Source organism: Procambarus clarkii, chromosome 47 (assembly GCF_040958095.1).
Source record: "Procambarus clarkii isolate CNS0578487 chromosome 47, FALCON_Pclarkii_2.0, whole genome shotgun sequence".
NCBI lineage: Eukaryota > Metazoa > Arthropoda > Malacostraca > Decapoda > Cambaridae > Procambarus > Procambarus clarkii.
Window position 1 is genome coordinate 22,440,811 of NC_091196.1, and position 21,322 is coordinate 22,462,132.

Here is a 21,322-nt window from a genome sequence, read left to right on the forward strand (position 1 = left end):
TTTCCCTTACCTTTGCTCATGGCAAGCCTTACCCCCACTAGTTTCCCTAGAATACAACCCGCCAATCTTTTCAACAACCAAGTACCCAATCACTGCTGGGTGAACAGAGGCAAACAGTTCAGGATTGGTGTCTAGTCAATCCTCCCCTCCTCCCCGGCCAGGATATGAACCTAGGCCAAATCACTTGCAAAGCGCGGGGTGAGTACATTGCCACTGCACAACGGGAACTGCAGTAAATATAAATGTATGATTTAAACCAGTGATTCACTTGGTCATTTCACGATGGCTCGCCCACTGGCTAGTTCAAAGAGTGGAGGTTAGGGTGACATCTGATACATAGTTCAATGGTGGTATCACAAAGAATTCATCTGAATCGTTGATCTTCAATGTGTTCAGGGGATCACTGAAAATAGAATCACACTGTAGTTTCAGCATTTTGCTCATTTCTTTGTTCTTATCTGTGAATGTCCCATGACCCTTGTGCAAGGGCCTAGTGCAAGATGTAGTTTTTGTTCTAGATTTCGCATGGGAGAAAAAGTATTTTCGATTCCTCTTGGGTTCTTTTCTTGGCTATTCTCATTAAGATGTCAGACCAATTACAGTGTCCAATGTTTTTGTAATTTAAGCATCATACAATAATGTTTACCCTATTATCTTGTAATACTCATCATAAGCACTTTGAATACAAGTAAAAAGAGTAAAACAACTGTCCCCCTTTTGTCATAAAAAACAAGTGCCTCAGTCTTAAGACCCTCTGCTACAATCTTCAAAACTGGATCTGGGAGCCAATATAATAATTTGGTAATAATGCATTGTCGAGGGACAGGAAGCTAGTGTACATATACACGTTAGGCATATACAGCAGTGCGGTTCCAAGTCCCCACCCCTGAAGATCAAATTATTGACCCTACCCTGGATGCAACCCCACAACAAGCTTACTCTTATATAGTGCCAGGTAAACAGGTGCATTAGGTAATAAACACGCTCAACCATTTCTGTACCATCCAAGATTCGAACATGGAATTCCCAGTTGCGAGTCGAGAACGAACCCCACTTACCCGATGTATAAATTAGACTAATATTCATCTTATATTGAAATACTTATCTTTAAGTTCAGGAAAAAATGTGACCATATACATACTAAAAGTCTCGAGTATAAAATCCATACATTTGTCAATTGCTTGATGCATGGGCTTTAAAACATTTTCATGGTTTATACTACATATTAGAACTTTAAAAGGAATTCACAAAAGGTGAAATGGTAACCTAACATGTCCCAGGCTTAAATATACAATCCTGCACTTAACATGTGCAATCTTTGATCTTATTTACTACAGACATGTACTATACAAGCCTTAGGAAAAGTTATATTCAGTTGCTGTTCACTTTCTAGGGGCCTCTGCAAAATTACTTTACAAAAGGTGGACTCTGTGGGTGCAACAAGTTTCTATTTTGTAGTTTTGTCCCCAATACTGTACCTGGTACCTATATGTATTATCTTTTTTTGGAGGACAGGTTTGAATATCCAAACAGTACTAGGTCTGGTAGCCTGGTCAGAGACTGGGCAGCAGGAACGTCGATCCTCGAAATCTTCGAAAGTTAAGGTACCATCTAAATATTATACTGTACTTGCAAATTCAAGATATTTTAACCTGGAAGTTCAATCACGCTTACCAATTTTAAAACTGAAAATGTTTCACAATGTACTTACAAAAGTCTGCACGATACCCATTTGCCAGTGGAGGCTCTGGGGCAGGTTCTTGAGGGGGAGGAGGGATGTGCTCTCCCCGTCCTGCTCTAACTGCCCTACCTCGCCCAGATATGCCTTTCCCAGACATGTATAGCTTCACATCCTCCACTACATCTTTGGCACTAACTCGAAGGCACTGCAAGGAAAAAAAAAATTAGGTATTGTATTTGGAATTTGTTTCAAATACACTCGGGTATTCGAAATACTTGTAATATCTTTCAACTACAGTTGAAAGTACCTCTAAATACCAAGATATACTAAAACAATTACAGAAGCTCCCAAAATATTTTGATTTTTACACTGATTACTTGCTTACACCAAGAAGACTAAAAAAATAAATTGCCTTGGCAACAATGTGGCAAGTGAGCAGCAAAACGTTGAAAAGGACAGCCACAAAGGCAACCATTTAAATAGTGCACTCAGACTGGGCAAAAGTAGCTGTTTTCTTTCTCATCCCCTTTACACAATTAAAAACAAAACATTTTCAGTGGGGGTTAAATGGGCAAACATTCAGGTACAGTAATACAGTGCTGTAAATCACTAATTTACATAAACTATACTGCTTACACATGATTTTTATGCCTTGTCTAACAAGTGTTCAAATTGAGAACACAGTTTCAGAGCAAATATTTCAATACATACAGTATGTCCTATAGGATATGGAGATATGAAGTCTGTAGGCATACACAAATCATCATCCAACACTGAACAAAGCAGACCCTTGCTATTTACATGGAATACTTTTGCGAGTCACCCATGAATGGTGAAACCGATTGTTAGAGACTAAGAGTTAATGGAAAAAATAAGGCTAGTTTTGCCAACTCAAGAACAAAAACTATTTGTAAAAGAATAAATTATGAAAAAATGAACAATACAAGTGATGAGTGCAAGTGCATGTTTAAGAGGGAAAATGTCTTTTGGATTTTTTCTATCTCGTGTAGAACTTTCTGTGCCATCTTTCTTTTTCCCACCCTCAAATAAGTCTTTTAGCCATTCCCAAAATACTTTGCATACTAGTGTCTTTATTACATATGCCTTTTATGCAACAACTATTCAACCTCTTTACTGTACTTTTTTTGTACATTTTTAATTCCATTTTTATAATTTATTTAAAAAATATAAAGAACACAATACAGTAGTGGTTAATTACAGAAAAATGCATATTTAATAAAGCAAATAGTATGCAAAGCATTTCATGCATAACTTTATATCATTCAGTTAAATTATTTACAGGTTTAAAGGGGGTAAACAATACTGAACGAGAAGGTCACACATTTTTCAAAATATTTCCCAAATTATACACAAATTTTAAATAATACTAAATAAAAAGCACTGAAAACTTTATTATGGAATCTAGAGTTTTAGCAGCAGTACAGATATTGCATTTACAATACATTTTTCTGTTATTGTAAATTACAATAACAGCAAGACACAAAATTAACTTATTTTATCCGTGGAAATGAGTGAAATTTATTACACATTTGATATTTTTAAGTTTCTCATAAATGTCAAAACGCTGCTGAATTTTAAAATCCAGCTCGATAAAATCATATGGACAAATTGGTGGGGACCTTTGACAAGCTGCCAGCTTTCTGTCATAATTGAGGCCATTAGAGATAGTGGCTCTCGGGTAAATTCAGGTAAACCATTGTTTCTTCAATTTCCCTTTAGATTAATTTTTGTCGTGATATGAATGTCTGCTCAAGCATTTCAGGTACTCTGTTACTGTACATGTTAATCCCAGTATGATTGTATAAAATTTGGTACAAACCAGCAAAATCATGTACTGTAGGTGTGAATTTGAAGTATCTGGATTCTTGTAAATCAAGAGTTACTCAAGTGATGAGTACAGTATACTGTACTACTATAATCAGCATATTATACATTGTGGTAAGCAAAACCTGCATGATGCTTGGTCAGTGGGGTTTAATAGCCAGAACCTCGCTCTTGGCTAAGGAAGCCTCAATTAGCCATGTAAAGGCTCTGTCCCCAAATACTGAATATGCATATCCTATATTCAAGACTAACATACTGTTTAGTATAATCAGTATACTAAACAGCATACTGTACATATTATACAGAGGTATACTAATACACAAGTAATCAACTACATTCAATTTCAACAGGAGGACCTCCTTGGTTATGCCACTTGACAGCTTTGAGGCATTTACAAACTGAATTATTTTGGCAAGGGTTGACCAATTAAAATCTTATGAATTATGAATTTTCCATTCCAGATTTGAGACCTCTGGGAGGATTGAAACCATTGGAGGTCCAAAAGCACTGGCTAAATAGGCAAATTCAAGGTAAAATGGAATATGATGCCTGTTTCAGCAAACTGTCTTGGCAGACCTGCCAGACTGCCAATAAAATAACCATATTTCATATTTGTTAACACGCTTTCATTCTTTTTCCCCAGCGTTAGTATTAAATACAATTTGGAAAACTATTTAATTTATAAAAGGATTTAAACACCATTTAGATTATGAAGTTCAGTTTGGTCACCATATTCTTAATGGACAAATTCACTAGAGTACACACGTAGAAGGACAACAAAATTAATGCCGGGAATTAGAAACCATTATGAAGATGTTTAAAAAGTAAAGATTAATTTACATTCTCTATACAGACAAATTAAGGGTTGATATTATTGATGTATATAAATGATTATAAGGGAATAACAAAGGATATAAACAAGGTTTTAAATCGAGCAACACATAATAGAACATGAAACACGGTACAATCTTGGAAATTTAGATTTGGGTAAGAAATCTAGAAATACAAGAAAGATATCTTAGAAAAGCTAGATTTGGGAAAGACTGGTAAATACTCGTTTGGAAATAGGGTTGTAGATATATGTACTGTATAACTTAACAGGCAACAGAGACCTAGGATAGCTGCATTGTTTCAAGTGAAGGTTAAGACATATGAATGATAAAATTCATACATCATGGACAAAAATAGAAGTTACCTTACATGGGCCAATAGATCTTCTGAAGTTACCTTTATTTCTGTGTTCTTATGTTAAAGACTAAATAGACTAAATAAAAAATGAGCAAGCCTGGGGAGTGCTAAGGGAGAGAAATGGTGGCAGTAGTTTGAAAGAAAAATGCTGAAGAAACCAAGGAAAAGGCATTTGATGAGGCTGGCTATAAATGGTTCATGCAACATAGTGTAGGACTATTGTAGTGTTTTGTAATGAATGCAGTACTAAATGATTTGGCCATACATTATAATACCCTGGGAACACATGTGGTCCCTTACACTAAAAGTTATTTGGCCATTTTATCTAAAATATAATTTACTAAAATACTTTTTCTGCCATCTAAAAAAAAAATGTTAATATAAAAACTTTCATGTTCTTATCAGAAAAACAATAAGAAACTGTGCGAGTCCAAAAGATGCAGCTAGGAAAAACACTGCAGTCTACTACAGTTCGGACACTTTTAGAGGATGACTTAGGGTAGTATTGTAAAAGTACACTGTACCGATTGTGAACAGAGTTACGGATAGACTCATTACTTTATGGAAAAGTGAAATGGACAATTACATGTGGAGTAAGTCTTGTGAGGGAATATGGTTTGTAGAACAAGCTAGACAATGCACAATAAAATCACAAGATGGACATAACCGATAAAGCATTGAGGCTTGACAATGGGATCAATCGAACCCGCATCCCTCCTCTCCCTAGACAATGTTTATATAGGACTACACAGAATGACGTTCCCTGGGCTTACATGACATCAAGCATGCATGGTACAAAGATTATAGTAGCCTAAACAAAGTATAGATTGATGTCAGATATTGTGTATTTCTTGGCAAGAGAAGCTCACTTATGCAGGAGTAGAAAATTCTGATTTCATACTCGGTATATAATGCACCATGACAATAAACCATTATTCTGTCCAGAACTTTGAATTAAAGTACTGTACCTAGTGACCTTGCATTGGCACTATGCTTATGTATTAAATGTTATATAATGCAGGAACATGTGTGGAAAATATTCAATTAATAGTTACCTGGAAAATGTGCATTTCTGTTGGGTTCTGGTAATTCCTCTTAGGGTCTTCTGCTACAACGAATATGAAGATGTTGTTATACAACTCTTTGGGGTCATCACTTGTAAATGCTGTTGGTTCCCTTATCAATTCCATTGGAAACTTTTCAACTGTATCCTGTATAAAAAATAAAATTGTGTTTAGTGTATGAAATTTATTTAAAAGTGTAAAATTAAATAATTCTCACTCCACTGAAGTATTTAACTAACATATTAAGAGTAATTTTTTTTTTTTTTTGGCTCATCATACTAATAACTAAATGTTTGGGGTCATGAAAAGTTCTAAATTAATATTCAGAACGCTTTCTCTGTTGGTAGTTTGGTGGTCATCGGCCTCTTCAACCTCGAGAAAGCTCAAGATTTAGCACAGTACAATTAAACACATTTCAGGTCTATTTTATGGTTTTGGTTTGAGGGGTCCACCTGCCGCTTTTCCTTACGAACTTCCTTTCCTACAATTTCTTTAAGATGTAAATTGGGATTAATTTCTTTTGTTGGCATTTTAAGGGTATCCCACAAGAAGTGCATTAAGCATCACTATTTTACCTGCTATTGGTATTGGATCCTCTCTTAGAGCATAGGATAAACCCTAACCATATGTAAACAACTTCACTCTGTGCTGTAGCAGCGATTTTAATTTCTTACAATGGAAGCTTAATGTTGCAAACCATAGTGTAACATCCTGTGTTGCCAAGAACTTAAAATTCTCTGCTACTAAAACATGTGCTATGACTTTACCTGAGAGCCACCATCTACTATGACCTTAATGGAAACAAAGTTGACAGCTCGTCAGAGGGTCCTCCTTATTCCCGAGTTTTTTTACCCAGCTGCATTTTGAACGTAAGTACTATCTTGGCATATATGATTTAGGTTAGTTAGCAATTACGAGTTTATTATACTATGAATGAAAGACTGTTACATTGTAGCTTGTTGAGCTTGAAGCTAAACTCTTGAGCAAGTTACATTGATCCTTTTAAAGAAGTGGTTATCTTCCACTCTTTCCATTTGTTTTTAATACCTTCCAATTTAATCAGTATTGTAAAGGCCTCGATGAGCTCAGCTGTATCATGTCTGGTTTGTTCTGCTGGTAGTCCTGAGGCAGTCCACCTTCCCTGATATAAGAATCGACTTTTGTTCTGGGATGAATTTGAGATCTTTGTGTTTATAACAAGTAGTCCAGATAAGGGTGCACCACATATGTTGTTTATTTAATTGTTTAATTTCTACAGTATACAAGAAGGTACACTGGATTTGTGAGTACTTTACACTGGTATTCTTACATTCAAGCAGCTTCTTACATTCAAGCGACTTCCTTCAAGACCAAGCAGAAGAGTAATAATTATTAATTACAACATTATAATTACTATAATACAAATAATTAATATGAATTATATTTTATTAGTAATAATTATAATAATTATTGTAATTAATAATTACTACTCTTCCTTCTGCTTGGTCTTGAAGGAAGTCGGCCTCAGGTGAAAGGGGGTTGTGACGCTCTCTGTCTGGAACCCATAGGTGCGGGGCTGGGACGTTCACCTCCTGGGGCTCGCATGGCCCAAGCTCTGCTTCAGGAGGCTGGGGTCATTCTTGCCCTTGCTGAAGTAGTTCTTCTCTGGCCCCGACCACAGTGGTCTGCAGGTTTGGAGTCCCTGTGCCTTCTTTTACCAACTTCAAGGTAACCTCTGGAGCTGGAGCCGCTAGGGCAGTTCATTGTTGCCTTCAACCTCATTCTGACAGTTCCTGTGACGGTGCTAAAACCAATCATATTGGTGTTTGCCTCTCCATTGGAGACTTTTGGCACTGTGGAGAGGGAGGAAGGGGGGAGGGGACCTGCTGCATGGGTGACAGTTTATTCCCCATATCAACCAACCCCTGGCCTTGTGCCCTGGAGAGGCCACTCCAGACCGACAACCAGAGCGCAACTCCATAGCCTCCCGAGACTGATGGATGCCTACTATGTATTACTACTATTACATTCTCAGAGCCACTAACATGTGTAGCATTCCAGGCAATGTACAGCTGAATAACCAATTTATTTTCCTTGAAGTTAAGGTTAGTTTGATTATGCCTGTCTTTTTTTTTTAACTGCAAGTCAACTCTGATGAGTTGAAACGTTGCCCATTTGTTTCTGCCTCGTGCAGGAATCGAACCCGCTCCACAGAATTACGAGTCCTGTGCGCTATCCACCAGGCTACGAGGCCCCCGTCAGGGTGTCCGAATGCTTTATGTGCAACAAATCTCAGGACACTAGTTTTATTAATATTTTCATTGCTATTTCATGTACAGGGTCTATTTCTGTGTCATTTAGCAGACCATCTCTTCTGTCATGTCATAAATCTTACCATTTAACCTAATACAATTTTTTTTTTTTTTGCCATAAACCTTGTTATTTTAATTAAGGTTTACAGTTTGGTTGGCTTTTTCAGCCAACTCTTTTGGTTTTAGGTACCTCATTACCATCCACAACTTTAAGGCCTTAAAGTTATAGATGGAGGAGTCTTCCACAAATATTACCTTTAAGAGCATTCCATTTGCTAACTACCTGTACAGGGTACAAGTACTTCCTTAAGTCCCTTTGGCTCACTTGCACCTCTAGTTTCCATCTGTGTCCTCTTGTTCTGCTTTCTCTCAATCTGAAGAGGCTATCTTTGTCCAGCTTATCTATTCCCTCAGTATCTTTTAAGTAGTGATTTTATCCTCCTATTCCTTCTACCCTATAGGGTCTTGAGATTTAGTTCGTTTTAGTTTTGAGATTTAGCAGTCCCCGTGGCACAGTGGTAAAACACTCCCTCGGCTCTTCACGAGCGCTTTGGCCTGGGTTTATATCCTAGCCGGGGAGGATTTACTGGGCGTCAATCTTTAACTGTAGCCTCAGTTCACCTAGCAATGACTGGGTACCTGGTTGTTAAACAATTTTGGCAAGTCGTATTCTGGGGAAAAATTAGGATCAAGGACTTGCCCAAAATACTATGTATGCTAGTAACTTTATAAGAACTCTTGTATACATATATAAATAAATAAAGTTCCATTAGCCTATTTCATACCTTAACCCTATTTGCTTTTTTTTCTTGCTTTTTTTTTTTTTTGTTTTTTTAAATGGACTTTCTATTTCTTTGTGCTTCAAAAGGCAAGGATCCCATGCCAGTGATGCATATTCCAGTATTGGTCTAACAAATGTGTAGATTGCTTTGAAGGAGTCCTGACTCAGGATTCAAAACGATGTTCTTATTTGCCAGCCTCCTCAGTACAGAGTATGCCTTCCTATATATTAAATTGGATTTAAATATGAAGAGTTGCTCTTGGGCTCACTTTCAATACTTTTTTTTAAATTTAATTGTCAACGTCTCAAATCAATACAAAGAGGTACTGTATTTGAGATAATGAATGGAAAGCTATCAGAATAACTAAAACAAAATGTAACAAAACCATAAAACATTCCTATTACAGTTACCTATTTACTTACCCCATTTTCATGTGATTGTATGCAGACCCATTTCTTGTCGAGCCTGAGTAACATCTTTTGTGTCCATATGCCCGAGGTTTTCTCCATATGTAAGAGGCGGCGCATGCCGTCAGCTGGGAACACCAGGTCTGACTCTGGAGACACTCTAAAGGTAGCAAGGTGCTCCAGTACGTAGGTTGGTCCATCTTCTGTGCTGACGACCGACCCATTGTCTGCAATATTGTAATTTGGTATAAATTAAGTAAACTTGTAATTTTCAGCTTATGATCCTCCACAGTAGTATGAAATAATGCAACATACGTGTGACATACAAACTTGAAAGCTACATTTGTATAATTAGCCTAATTTTCATTATAAAATACTAAGGAAAATGGCAGTCAAGGAATGTTACTACTTGTGGGATAAATATTTGCAATCTTGCCCGAAACGCTATGCGTACTAGTGGCTTTAGGTATTGTATGTACTACCTCTATCTTTAAATCTAACAATGTTTGTACTGTAACACTGCAACTATGTCTGTACTGTTCCTAAATAAATTATTATTATTATTATTATTATTATTAAAGAAATGTTTTCCCCTACACTTAAAATTCAAAATACTGTAGTCTACAAAAAACAAATCTGACAATTAAATGGAGTGAAGGGTGAGAGGGAAAGAGGGTAGAGTACATTAGAACATTACAGAAGACCTATTTGTCAACTGTTGGCTGCAAAGAAATGACACGCTACATTAAGTTTTGCCTGGACAAAGGCAGTAAGGATTGTAAAGAAGGCTCTCCAAATGATGATCTCCCTCCTCTTTATACTGTCATTTGAATAAAAAATTTATTGATGGCACAATGCCATGGTAACAATGGTAATTCGGAAATAATGAACTTATCTGAGGGCACATGCTTGGGAGTACTAAGTGTGCAGATTCAAATCCTCCCTGTGGCTCCTGCTGATTTTCTCAAAAGTAATAAATAATACAAGAGCTAGAACTACATTCCCTTTTGCCCAAGAGAATGGACATGCAACACTCGGTACCCCTACTTAAATCTCTGAATATATTAGACATTAAGTCACTGCACATTCTCTCATGTGTATTATACATATATAAAACGCTAAACTATAATGCCAATCCTGATCTCAAAAGCTTCATAGAAGGTTGTATCAGAACCCATGAGCATCACACCAGAAATAAATACAGTTTTGATATTCCTAGAGTACGACTTGATCAAACTAGAAATGCTCTACAAATCAAGGGGCCCAGAATGTGGAATGACCTTCCCAACCATGTTAAAGACTGTACCTCTCTCAACCAGTTTAAGTTAAAAGCGAAGCTATACCTAATAAATTCCCTGTAACCTACCTTACCCTTCTATTGTCAACCAATGTCTGTTTTTTTCTTTAAAGAGCGCTGTTTGTCGACATAATTGTATTTGTGCTGCTTTTTCATCTATGTTTTCATTTCTTGTTTTCATTCTACTCATTATGCTCAATTAGTATTAAGTTTATCATTTAAGTTTATCATGCCCGAAACGCTTTGCGTAATAGTGGCTTTAGGCATTGTATGTACTAGCTCTACCTATAAGTCAAACAATCCTTGTAAATATTTATTGTATGTATGTACCTTACCTAAATAAAATTGTATTGTATTGTATTGTATAACACCTTATCACTATTGTATTACTGTTTATTCCACCAAACAAAGCCATGTGTCACAAGTTATAAAATTTAAATGTAATTTTGCACATTAAACACATACAACTGAACTTGTCTTAGTATTTCTAACAGATTTGCAACTTTCCATCTATGGCAAAAGGAAATTTATTCTAGCTGTATATTCTACAACTGTAAAAAAAGGAAGACTAAACCAAACACCAGAAGATGATGACGAGACAACGTTTTGGTCGTTGTAACACAATCGACTTGATAATGGTCCAAGACGGACCAAAATGTTGTTGTTTCCTCATCTTCTGGCGTGTGGTTTAAGCTTCATATTTTCAGCCATGTTACTGTGACTCACCGCATGCATAGAAAAAGAATCTGTTCCACATTTTTATTGCATCTACATTTCTTGCATTTCATGCTATTACAGTACTACTTTGTTGAAGTTGCCTTTGCCTTGATACATTACTCATATTTGAGTGTATTACAATTTATGCTCTCTAACGTTTCAATTAGCTCTCCACCGCTCCTCCCTCTATGCTAAAAAAAACCATAAAGCTTAAATAAAACTAAACTAAAAACACAGCTACAGCTCTATGCTTTAAATAAAACTTCATAATTTTTTTTCTTCAAAGAATTATATTTTGTAACCATGTGCTTGGCATGAATGCATAATTTATCAAAACCTGTACCTTCACAACGCATTGTACCTTCTTGCATATAAATAAAAATGCAGTCTGCCAGTACTGTACAGTATAATCAAAAGATTTAGCTATGAAATGATTTATTGCTCGCAGGTGGACATGGCCTTGTGTAGGCACTGAAGGTTGCCACTGATGGTCATCCCATGATCCTTCTCTAGGCTTTTCTAGTCTTCTAATTATTAGGTAATTACTAAACTAGGAAGAAAAAAACCTTGTTTAAAAAATTTAATCTAAAGAACAAGTACGTTTTATGCTTATTAGCTTCGAAAACAATTCCAACAAACAAGATTGCCATATTTCATTATTCTTTTTATTTCAATATTGTCTATTTTGATTTTAAATATTTTATTTTGATCGCCTCCACATTTTATTTACTACACATTTTAAAATAAATTTACCAGCAAAATTATTCCAGGAGTAAACGAATCTAGAACAAAAATTCCTTGTCCTACACAGACAATAAATTGAACTTCAATTGTCTCACAATAAGAAAAAATATATAAAGGGGCATTAATCGTGAAAAGAGCTGATGCTACACTTTTAAACTCCAGAATCGCTTTTAAATACATGAATGGGGAAACACTGAAGAAACTGTTCATGACATTTGTGAGACCGAGATCTGAATGCACAGCAGCTGTATATTCCATACCTTTAAAGAACATCAATAAACTGGAAAGGGTGTAAAGACATGCTACTAAATGGCTTATGGAACTGAAAAGCAAAAGCTATGAGGTGTTAAATATTCCAAAGCTGGATGATGATGAAAATAGGCAATATGATCACTACATACTAAACATTAACAGGAACTGACAAAATAGTTAAGGCAGAACTTTTGAAACCTGCAACTTAAAGAACAAGAGGTCATCGATTCAAGCTAAGGAAACAAAGGTGCCGAAAAAACGTACAAAATTTTCTCTTTCATGACCCGAGTTGTTGAAGGTTGGAAGAAGTGAATGCCAAGACTACCAGTAGTTTCAAAGCGTCATATGAAAGATCATTGGGTAGACAGAACACCGAGGGTTAACATGTGAGGAAGGGAGGAGGGAGGTATACATCTACACGTGGGGAAGGGAGGAGGGGGGTATACATCTACACGTGGGGAAGGGAGGAGGGAGGTATACATCTACACGTGGGGAAGGGAGGAGGGAGGTATACATCTACACGTGGTGAAGGGAGGAGGGAGGTATACATCTACACGTGGGGAAGGGAGGAGGGAGGTATACATCTACACGTGGGGAAGGGAGGGAGGTATACATCTACACGTGGGGGAGGGAGGGAGGTATACATCTACACGTGGGGAAGGGAGGGAGGGAGGTATACATCTACACGTGGGGAAGGGAGGGAGGGAGGTATACATCTACACGTGGGGAAGGGAGGAGGGGGGTATACATCTACACGTGGGGAAGGGAGGAGGGAGGTATACATCTACACGTGGGGAAGGGAGGGAGGTATACATCTACACGTGGGGAAGGGAGGGAGGGAGGTATACATCTACACGTGGGGAAGGGAGGGAGGGAGGTATACATCTACACGTGGGGAAGGGAGGAGGGGGGTATACATCTACACGTGGTGAAGGGAGGAAGGGGTATACATCTACACGTGGTGAAGGGAGGAAGGGGTATACATCTACACGTGGTGAAGGGAGGAAGGGGTATACATCTACACGTGGTGAAGGGAGGAAGGGGTATACATCTACACGTGGTGAAGGGAGGAAGGGGTATACATCTACACGTGGTGAAGGGAGGAAGGGGTATACATCTACACGTGGTGAAGGGAGGAAGGGGTATACATCTACACGTGGTGAAGGGAGGAAGGGGTATACATCTACACGTGGTGAAGGGAGGAAGGGGTATACATCTACACGTGGGGAAGGGAGGAAGGGGTATACAACTACACATGGGGAGGAGGAGGAGGGCATATAATTGACTGCGTCGGTGGACAGAAAGCCATAAAAGAGAGTATTCATACACGACAGGCTTTTTTATCGAGGTCCCCCGAGGTTATCGCTCTGCACTACCAAACAGCCAACCACACTTGACGGAATAAGAGTAGAAGAAACAAGTGCAAAGTGTTTAGAGAGCGGGGGGGGGGAGAACAGGAAGACGTGGGGAGGGAAGAGGGGGTAATTCCTCTACAGGTGTGGAGAGAGGAGGGGTGTGTACCTCTACAGGTGTGGAGGGAGGAGGGGTGTGTTCCTCTACATGTGGGGGAAGGGAAGGGACTCGCTCACCTGAGGAGTAGCCGTTGCTGGCCGTGGAGTGTCCCCGGGGGTCGCTCCTGTACGGTGACATGCGATCACGGTCGTACGCTGAACTGAAAGTCAACACCACGCATTAGTAACAAACACGGCTACATCGCACATCAGTTGCTTCAAGAACAAGACGACACATTAAATCATGACAGACAAAAATCACGTACAGTACAATATTTATAGCCTATCAAAGATGGTTAATATAAATAAGAATTGCATCAGAAACCTTATGTTTAACTGTTGACCAAACCACATACTAGAAAGTGAAGGGACGATGACGTTTCGGTCCGTCCTGGACCATTCTCAAGTCGATTGCAACATCGACAATCGATATTCACAATCGATATCGATAATCACAATCGACTTGAGAATGGTCCAGGACGGGCCGATATGTCGTCGTCCCTTCACTTTCTAGTGTGGGGTTTGGCCAACATATTTCAGCCACGTTGTTGTGACTCCTCGTCTGCTTATGTTTAACTCTTTAAATACGTAAAGCAGAAATATATACGTATAGCAGAAATTTGGAAGTGCCAGCAAACCATATTTAACAAGCATTAATACAAAATAAATTACACTACAGGACTACAATTCACCGTTGATCTTAAGATCATACAAAAAAAGACTTATCCCCACGTACAGTGAGGGACCAGTACCTCGTAACACTTCCAAAGAACCCAGTACAGTACTACCAGAAAAAGCTAGCTCCAATCTTGACAAATGTCGAGAAGTTAGATTAAAGTTGGTCCGGTCGTTCAACGCTTTATTTTACAAGTCACGGCCCTTAAAGTAGACGCAAATAGCATACACAATGTACTAGAATACGTGGAGGCAGACAACCATGCAACTACAAAGATAATTTATACAATAAACATGTTTGGAGACTAATTATATCGGCACAATTGTATCAATTATAGTTAATTGTGGGAGGGGTACATGTCACACTGTTATAGAGGCCCCAGAACCAAAAGAGAGTTAGCTTTAAATACTTGCCAGCCTTCACCCATGTGAGGTATTAGTCTACAATAAAATCAATTTCAAGTAACAACTACAATCCGTCTTAACTTACAGAATCACCAACGAACCATACACACTTATTTTACAAATATATAAAAAAAACCAATTACAATGTGGATATTTTCACATATTAAACACGGATATAATGTGAAAAAACTACCTCAGTGGAGGGGAGGGGGGCCTGTGAAGCAATTGGAGATGAAGTCAAATAAATTTAATGTTCATGTATTGAGAATTGTATGCACTTGGACTAACGAGTGCTTCCCTAACGTGATCCACGTCACTGGCACACAACTGCCATAAGCTAGGCTACCACAGCGCTCTGCGGTATAGTAACTTGCCCACATACTTTCCTGGTCATAATGTTTTTATTAAAACCCATTTTCCTTATTTATAATCTTTCAGTTTATTCGCTTCTCCGTGTTTCGTAGGAAACAAAACCCAGTTTAAGGACGTTGTTTACGTTTTTTCACAGTATTGCCGTTTCTAGTTATTCTGTGCACTCTGACCAACACCAACCTCCAGCTGCCATGGCACAAAATGTCAGCACTTGTAAGAAGTAAACAATGCGAGTTTATTAACCACGCGAGACAATAATTGCTTCCAGACACTATTCAAGGCTGTGTGTTTGATAACGAGGAAAGTAATAGTGGTCGTTTCACTGACTGCTGGCTAACCCCAACACCAATGTAAATGACGTTACTGTACTTTAAATGCATTCCACTCTCCCATTTTCAGTCAGCGCTTGGGTGGAAGACATTAGTTAAATCTAAATTATAGCAAGACTTTAGTGCCAGTAATGGTTACCTTCAGAAGTTTGCATGTGGCAACAAAGTACTGCAATGTTGCATTACACACACTTTATCACGAGGCAACATTTTGCAGAATTTCCTGTCAAAAACTCTAGTGTAGACATTTAATTTAATTTTGCTTTACCATTTCCCTAAGTGTACAGTTACATAAAACCGGTTGTCTGCATTTGCACAAATACATATACATATCCGTAATCTATTTACATCAAGTAATTCAGCAAGAGGCTCAACAGTCACTGTACAAGGCACTTTACATCTATGGCGAGTCACGCGGTTACTAGTCCTGCTCCACACCCACCCAACTGGGCGGCAGCTTTAGTCATGTGCAGGCTGCACCTACAATAAGCACATTTCGTATATTTCGCTAAGATTTCCGGCAGCACATCATTATGAATTTAGTACTTATACATTTCTTGGACTCCATTTATGGTGTTTTCTCCGAATTCCGCGATTTTTTCACATTCTATTATATAATGATGCAATGTGAATAGTTCTGCTGATAGTTGACATTTAGTCAAATCTACATCAGCAGATGTTACAAACTCCCAGAGGTACTTGTGGCCGAGACTAAGCCTAGCCGTGGTAACAATTCTTGTGTACATAGATCTTGCACCAGTACTGTAACAATTTAATTTTCTTTTTTTTTGAGTTTCTTGTTGTAATGAGATGTTGACACCATAACAAATCTCTACACGCAGTTGAATTGAAGATATGTAAGGAAGTTCTCGTTCCCTATACGGGTTTGTCGGCAAGTGGAATGTATTTAAACCAAGGAAGATGTTGAAGCCAATTACATCCACAACTAAGAAAGGTTATGATGAAAACATCTATATTGAGTGGTTCAGTTCCTAGACCCATTATGTGCCTCTGTAACCCTTTCCACCCCCGCCTACGGGATAGGTATGGTATGCACAATGACTGACTAGGTGTAAACGGGTAGGCGACTGGCATTAGGAATCATCACTCCCGTGTAGACACTCAGATAAGCACACACGCCTCCTCCACATCCTTACAGGCTATTCATACCCGCGCCACCTCTTGGATGGCTTAATCTTCATCCATCAATCAATCAATCACCACATCCTCTGCTTCACCCCCACCACCACCCTCTACCGCGCAAAGTTTTAATTAAATTATTAACTGCAGCGTGTCATTCCTCAGCCCGGAGAAGTAACATTAAGAAGCGTGTATATTAACCAATCTTGACGGCGGCGCCTACTCAATATTCACAGCATCAAATTCTTAACAAGGTCAGATGTAACAAACAAGGAGCAACGGTTTCAAGCTCAACAAGACACAATGTAAGAATGAGAACCGATGCTTTTTCACCCACATGGTTATATGACTATGGAACCGCCTACCCGCCGAAACCATAAATGTTAAAACTGTTACATTTTAAAATCCAACTGGAAAAGATAAAGGCAAAACAGGGAGGGGGGCTTCGACAAGCTTCCTGTCTTAGTCGAGGCCACTAGTGTTAGTGGCCCTCAGGTAAATTCTGGTAAAACAAGCCGAGCATGGACTAAGTGCGCTGCTGCTGTTTCAGATTTAGCTACTCAGGACGAAGTGTCCATGTAGCACGGGCTATGGTGAACCCGTAATTTGTAAGTGCGCATACGCATGTGTTTATAAGTGCGCCCGTCCATGCCTGTGTACCCGACTAACGCGAGCGCTCCTGCAAATCTGATTACAGAGTCGAATGCTATCTCCTGAGCCCCGCTTTACCAGTTGCCGGATGTCTAACGCAACGCCTCCAGAACCCACTAGCCCGGCCCGGCCCGGCCCGCCCCGCCCCGCCCACCACAATTGACACCCCCTCGCCTTCACCCCCGGAGCCTAACTGCACCACCCCGGCCACCCTCGCCACTCTGTGTGGTAAGGTAAGCAAGTCAACAGTTCAAGGTGCACCCAATTCCTCCCAGGTGTGTATATACCTCGGACAATAAACCGCCAGATTGGATTACACGGCAAAACAATAAGTCCTTGACACAATTGCAAAATCAACATTTTCTATTTTTTCTTCTTTAGTATGACGATGTTTTGCCATACGCACAAATACACACGTAAACGTTGGCAATCACAGTGTAAAAAGTGTACCCTTATTCACCGTCCACCCAGAAATAACATTATGAATGAATTTATACAGACTGGCTGTACAAATTTGTTATTTATTCTTTGCTCAACATTCTAGGCAAGGTTTTATCAAGCTTTTACGTGTCCACTTACGAAACATCATTCCTTAAACATAAATGTTTTTTGTTACATTTGTTAATGTAAAAGAAAGCCATATTTGTTAACAGATGCACAGGTTTCTAAGAGGATGTGTAAATGCTCTATGAATCCTGGTCCAGGGCAGTAAGCTGCATCAACCCCCCCTACATACCCCAAGGACTAAAGTTAAAGTATATCAAGACTAAAATACACCCCCAAAAGGATAAACAGCCAAGGACGCAGTATGATCTCAACCCGTTCCCCTACGCGGATTACTTTTGGTATTCTCCATAGTTACCAAGTCCCATACCAACTAATGTATTATAAAGTACTGCATTGTAGAAAAGTAACAATAACGTGGCTGGGATAAGTACCCACACTTACGAAACTAAATGAAAGTGGCCACATTTAGGTCCACCCTGGACCCCTTGGTCAAGCCGTGACCAGATATCAAGACTTGCATGATAATGGTCCAGAACGAACTGAAACTCCGTCACTTATTTCATTTGCGGTGAGTAGAGTATTATATAAATATCGCATTCCCTTTATTTAGTAGTTTTCAAGGATTGTTGACCTCACCATGCAACTGCAAAGTCTGGAATAATCACATTTGAGACTTGTTGCAAGCTACCAATGTATCATTTTATACAACCGTGTATATTATTTCAAACATTCAAGAAATACCTGTATTTATGTTGACGTGAAAGTGTATGACTAATGTGGGTGAATGACTGCACGGGGGAGTTACTGCCACGTCTCTTCCACGGGGTTCATGTTCTTGCTAGTTCAAGTGTCAGCGTCGACACGCGGGGTCACCGCCCCCACACCCACCACAAACTGTCCGCGTGTCACATTAGTTAGCCATTCACAACGTGCTTTCTTCTAGTTCATGATATCCTAAGACTTTCTGGGAGGGAGGCTTATAGGCAAATATTTCCTATTTCAAATGCAGGCGTTGAGTCACAATAACGTGGCTGAAGTATGTTGACCAGACTAGGTGAAGGGACGGCGACGTTTCGGTCCGTCCTGGACCATTCTCAAGTCGACTTGAGAATCACAATCGACTTGAGAATGGTCCAGGACGGACCGAAACGTCGTCGTTGTCTTTTCACCTTCTAGTGTGATCTGGTCAACATCTATTTCAACATCAAGGCTTTATTTGATACTTGTACATCTTGGTGGGAGCTAAAAACAACTAATGCAACTAGCTAGTGAGCATATAAAGAAATCAGATTTCAAGATGTGAGAGTTAGACTATTAATGCCACCAGACTAAACGCAGAGTTGGGCGCTACAACAAATATTCCATTGAAGAAGAAATAAAAATAATTCTATGATTCTCCCCGCTGCACCCCAAGTCCAACCCCCCCCCCCCCCATCATTACCCCCTTGGAATCTTCTCCCCCTCACCCCCCACCCCCCCCTGCCTGTCACATGTACCCGGTGACATTTGAACGAGACAGTTGATCGAGACACGGTCGAGACAGTTGAGTGAGACACGGTTGAGAAAGCTGGGATTGAGACATGGTCGCAATATTCAGCGTTCATCTATTGCTTTTAAGTTCATTGTAATAAAACTTGTGTTGGCTGCAATGAGTTCTAGACTCGAGACTCTTCGACGCGTTCCCTCGCTGGAGTCATTAAGACTTAATTCCCAGTCATTCCATTTAACTTAAAAGTTCGCGGGTTGGACATGTATATGAGTGGGATTGGGTGGTTATAGATAGGAGCTGCCTCGTAGGGGCCAATAGGCCTTCTGCAGTTGCCTTGTTCTTGTGTTCTGAAGCCCTAAGAACAATATTGAGGAATATGGCTTCAAGTTCGTTAGCGATTTAATGATGTTTTGTTATTGTACTATTACAACGAGTACCTGCATGTTGAAGGGATATTTTGACGGAAATAATTTGAGTGTAGAGAAATTATTAGTTTCCTATGATTATTGGAGCAAGTAAAACAGAAGAAAACCGATGCTGAATGGATGTAGTGCGTTATTTTATTTAGAAGGAGGGGAGACTTGTTCCAAATCATTAAGGTTAAAACTTCTGTTTGGGCGCAAAGTGGGCTGGGCGCTTCTTTCCTGGACTGTGATAGGTTTAGTCACGACTCTTGGGCAGATGAATTCGAAGCATCTGCAAGAAAATTGGTATTATGGTTCCTAACGTTGATGAGAAGAGCATCCATCCATGTTTCGTTGTCCTTAAAAAAAATTTATGACTAGAAATTTGGACGTCAAATTCTAGTTACAATATGAAAACTATAAATATTGAAACACTGTTTTAGCCTGTTGCCAAATGTTACACGTTTCCCGTCAGAGATTCTCTGATTTTCAGTTTTTTGTTTGGTATGATTTTATGAGATTAAAGTTTGTTACAAAGAATGAGCAGCGTGGTCAGTGATGGCGCTAACGGCACGTGAACAGTATATTGTTCTAGGCACTTTCTTCTCAGCCAGACAACTAATACCATGTCGCTGTAGTTGCAGTATTCATTCACATTTATACTTGTCGATTTAATCCAGTTTGGCACTTTAAATTTAGATGTAAATTTACTTAGAATTGTGAAATTTTCGTCTAATTTATTTAAGGCAATTATGTCCCAATTACTTAACCTTCAAGTTTTTTCCATGAAGATATTCAAGAATGTTTGCCAAATTACTCCACCTTCCTGCATATTATTTTGGTTGACCAAAGCACAGTACTAGCGAAGATTAACAGTAGACCTGATAACGTTCACTCTGTCTCCATGTCGGTCCTCCTTTTGATCTCCAGCAAATATTTACTATATGTAGGTTAGTTAGGCTTTTTATTATTATTATTCCATGTGTAGGGGGGGGGCGTTATGACTCTAGACTCATTGGATGGTTCCTTGCTTTGTTTTCACCCTTCAATACCGTCATTCTTGGAAATAGTGTTCAACAGCCCTCCCAGTTTGTCATTTCTTTTAGACGTTTTACGTGTATTAATTTTTTAACTTTATAGTTTGAGAGAGCCGTAGCTGTGGTAGAAAAGTCACAATTATTTTCTCTGTTCGTGAAGATAATAGTTCCTTTGTTACTTCTGCTAGTCTTATAGTTTTAAATAGTTTTTTTTCTATTTTCATTTACCCTTGTAGAGATATTGTAAGATGTTTAAATAGTCTCGCTGTCTATTGCATCGGGGTATACACATCGGGAGGTACTCCGCTTCTCAGTTTCACAGACCTCACTCCCCCGCTGTCACTGAGAAAAGCATCAAGGTACTGTTGACATTCCTGTTACAGGCCCGCTCCTGTGCCAGGTAAGTCCACTACGGGCTCACCACAGCCCGTGCTACTTGCAACCTTTGGTTGCGAGCAGCTGAATCTAAAAAACATCAACAACCTGTTGACATTCATCTAGGGCAGTGGGGCGCCGGCCACCACCAGCGTCAAG

General features: G+C 39.1%; 1 protein-coding gene across 9 annotated transcripts in view; it reads right to left on the minus strand.

Annotated features, from left to right (window-relative positions):
* Window positions 1-1,664: 1,664 nt before the first annotated feature.
* The window catches only part of LOC138350766 (epidermal growth factor receptor kinase substrate 8-like), an 83,859-nt gene continuing 64,201 nt past the window's right edge, over window positions 1,665-21,322 (minus strand). For all 9 annotated transcript variants that reach the window (XM_069302103.1, XM_069302099.1, XM_069302104.1 and 6 more), the window contains 4 exons: window positions 13,858-13,940; window positions 9,274-9,485; window positions 5,770-5,925; window positions 1,665-1,886 (listed from right to left, as the gene is read on the minus strand). In XM_069302103.1, coding sequence (XP_069158204.1) covers window positions 1,680-1,886; window positions 5,770-5,925; window positions 9,274-9,485; window positions 13,858-13,940 — 658 coding nt within the window. In that variant the 3' untranslated portion in view covers window positions 1,665-1,679. The remainder of the gene's footprint in view (window positions 1,887-5,769; window positions 5,926-9,273; window positions 9,486-13,857; window positions 13,941-21,322) is intronic.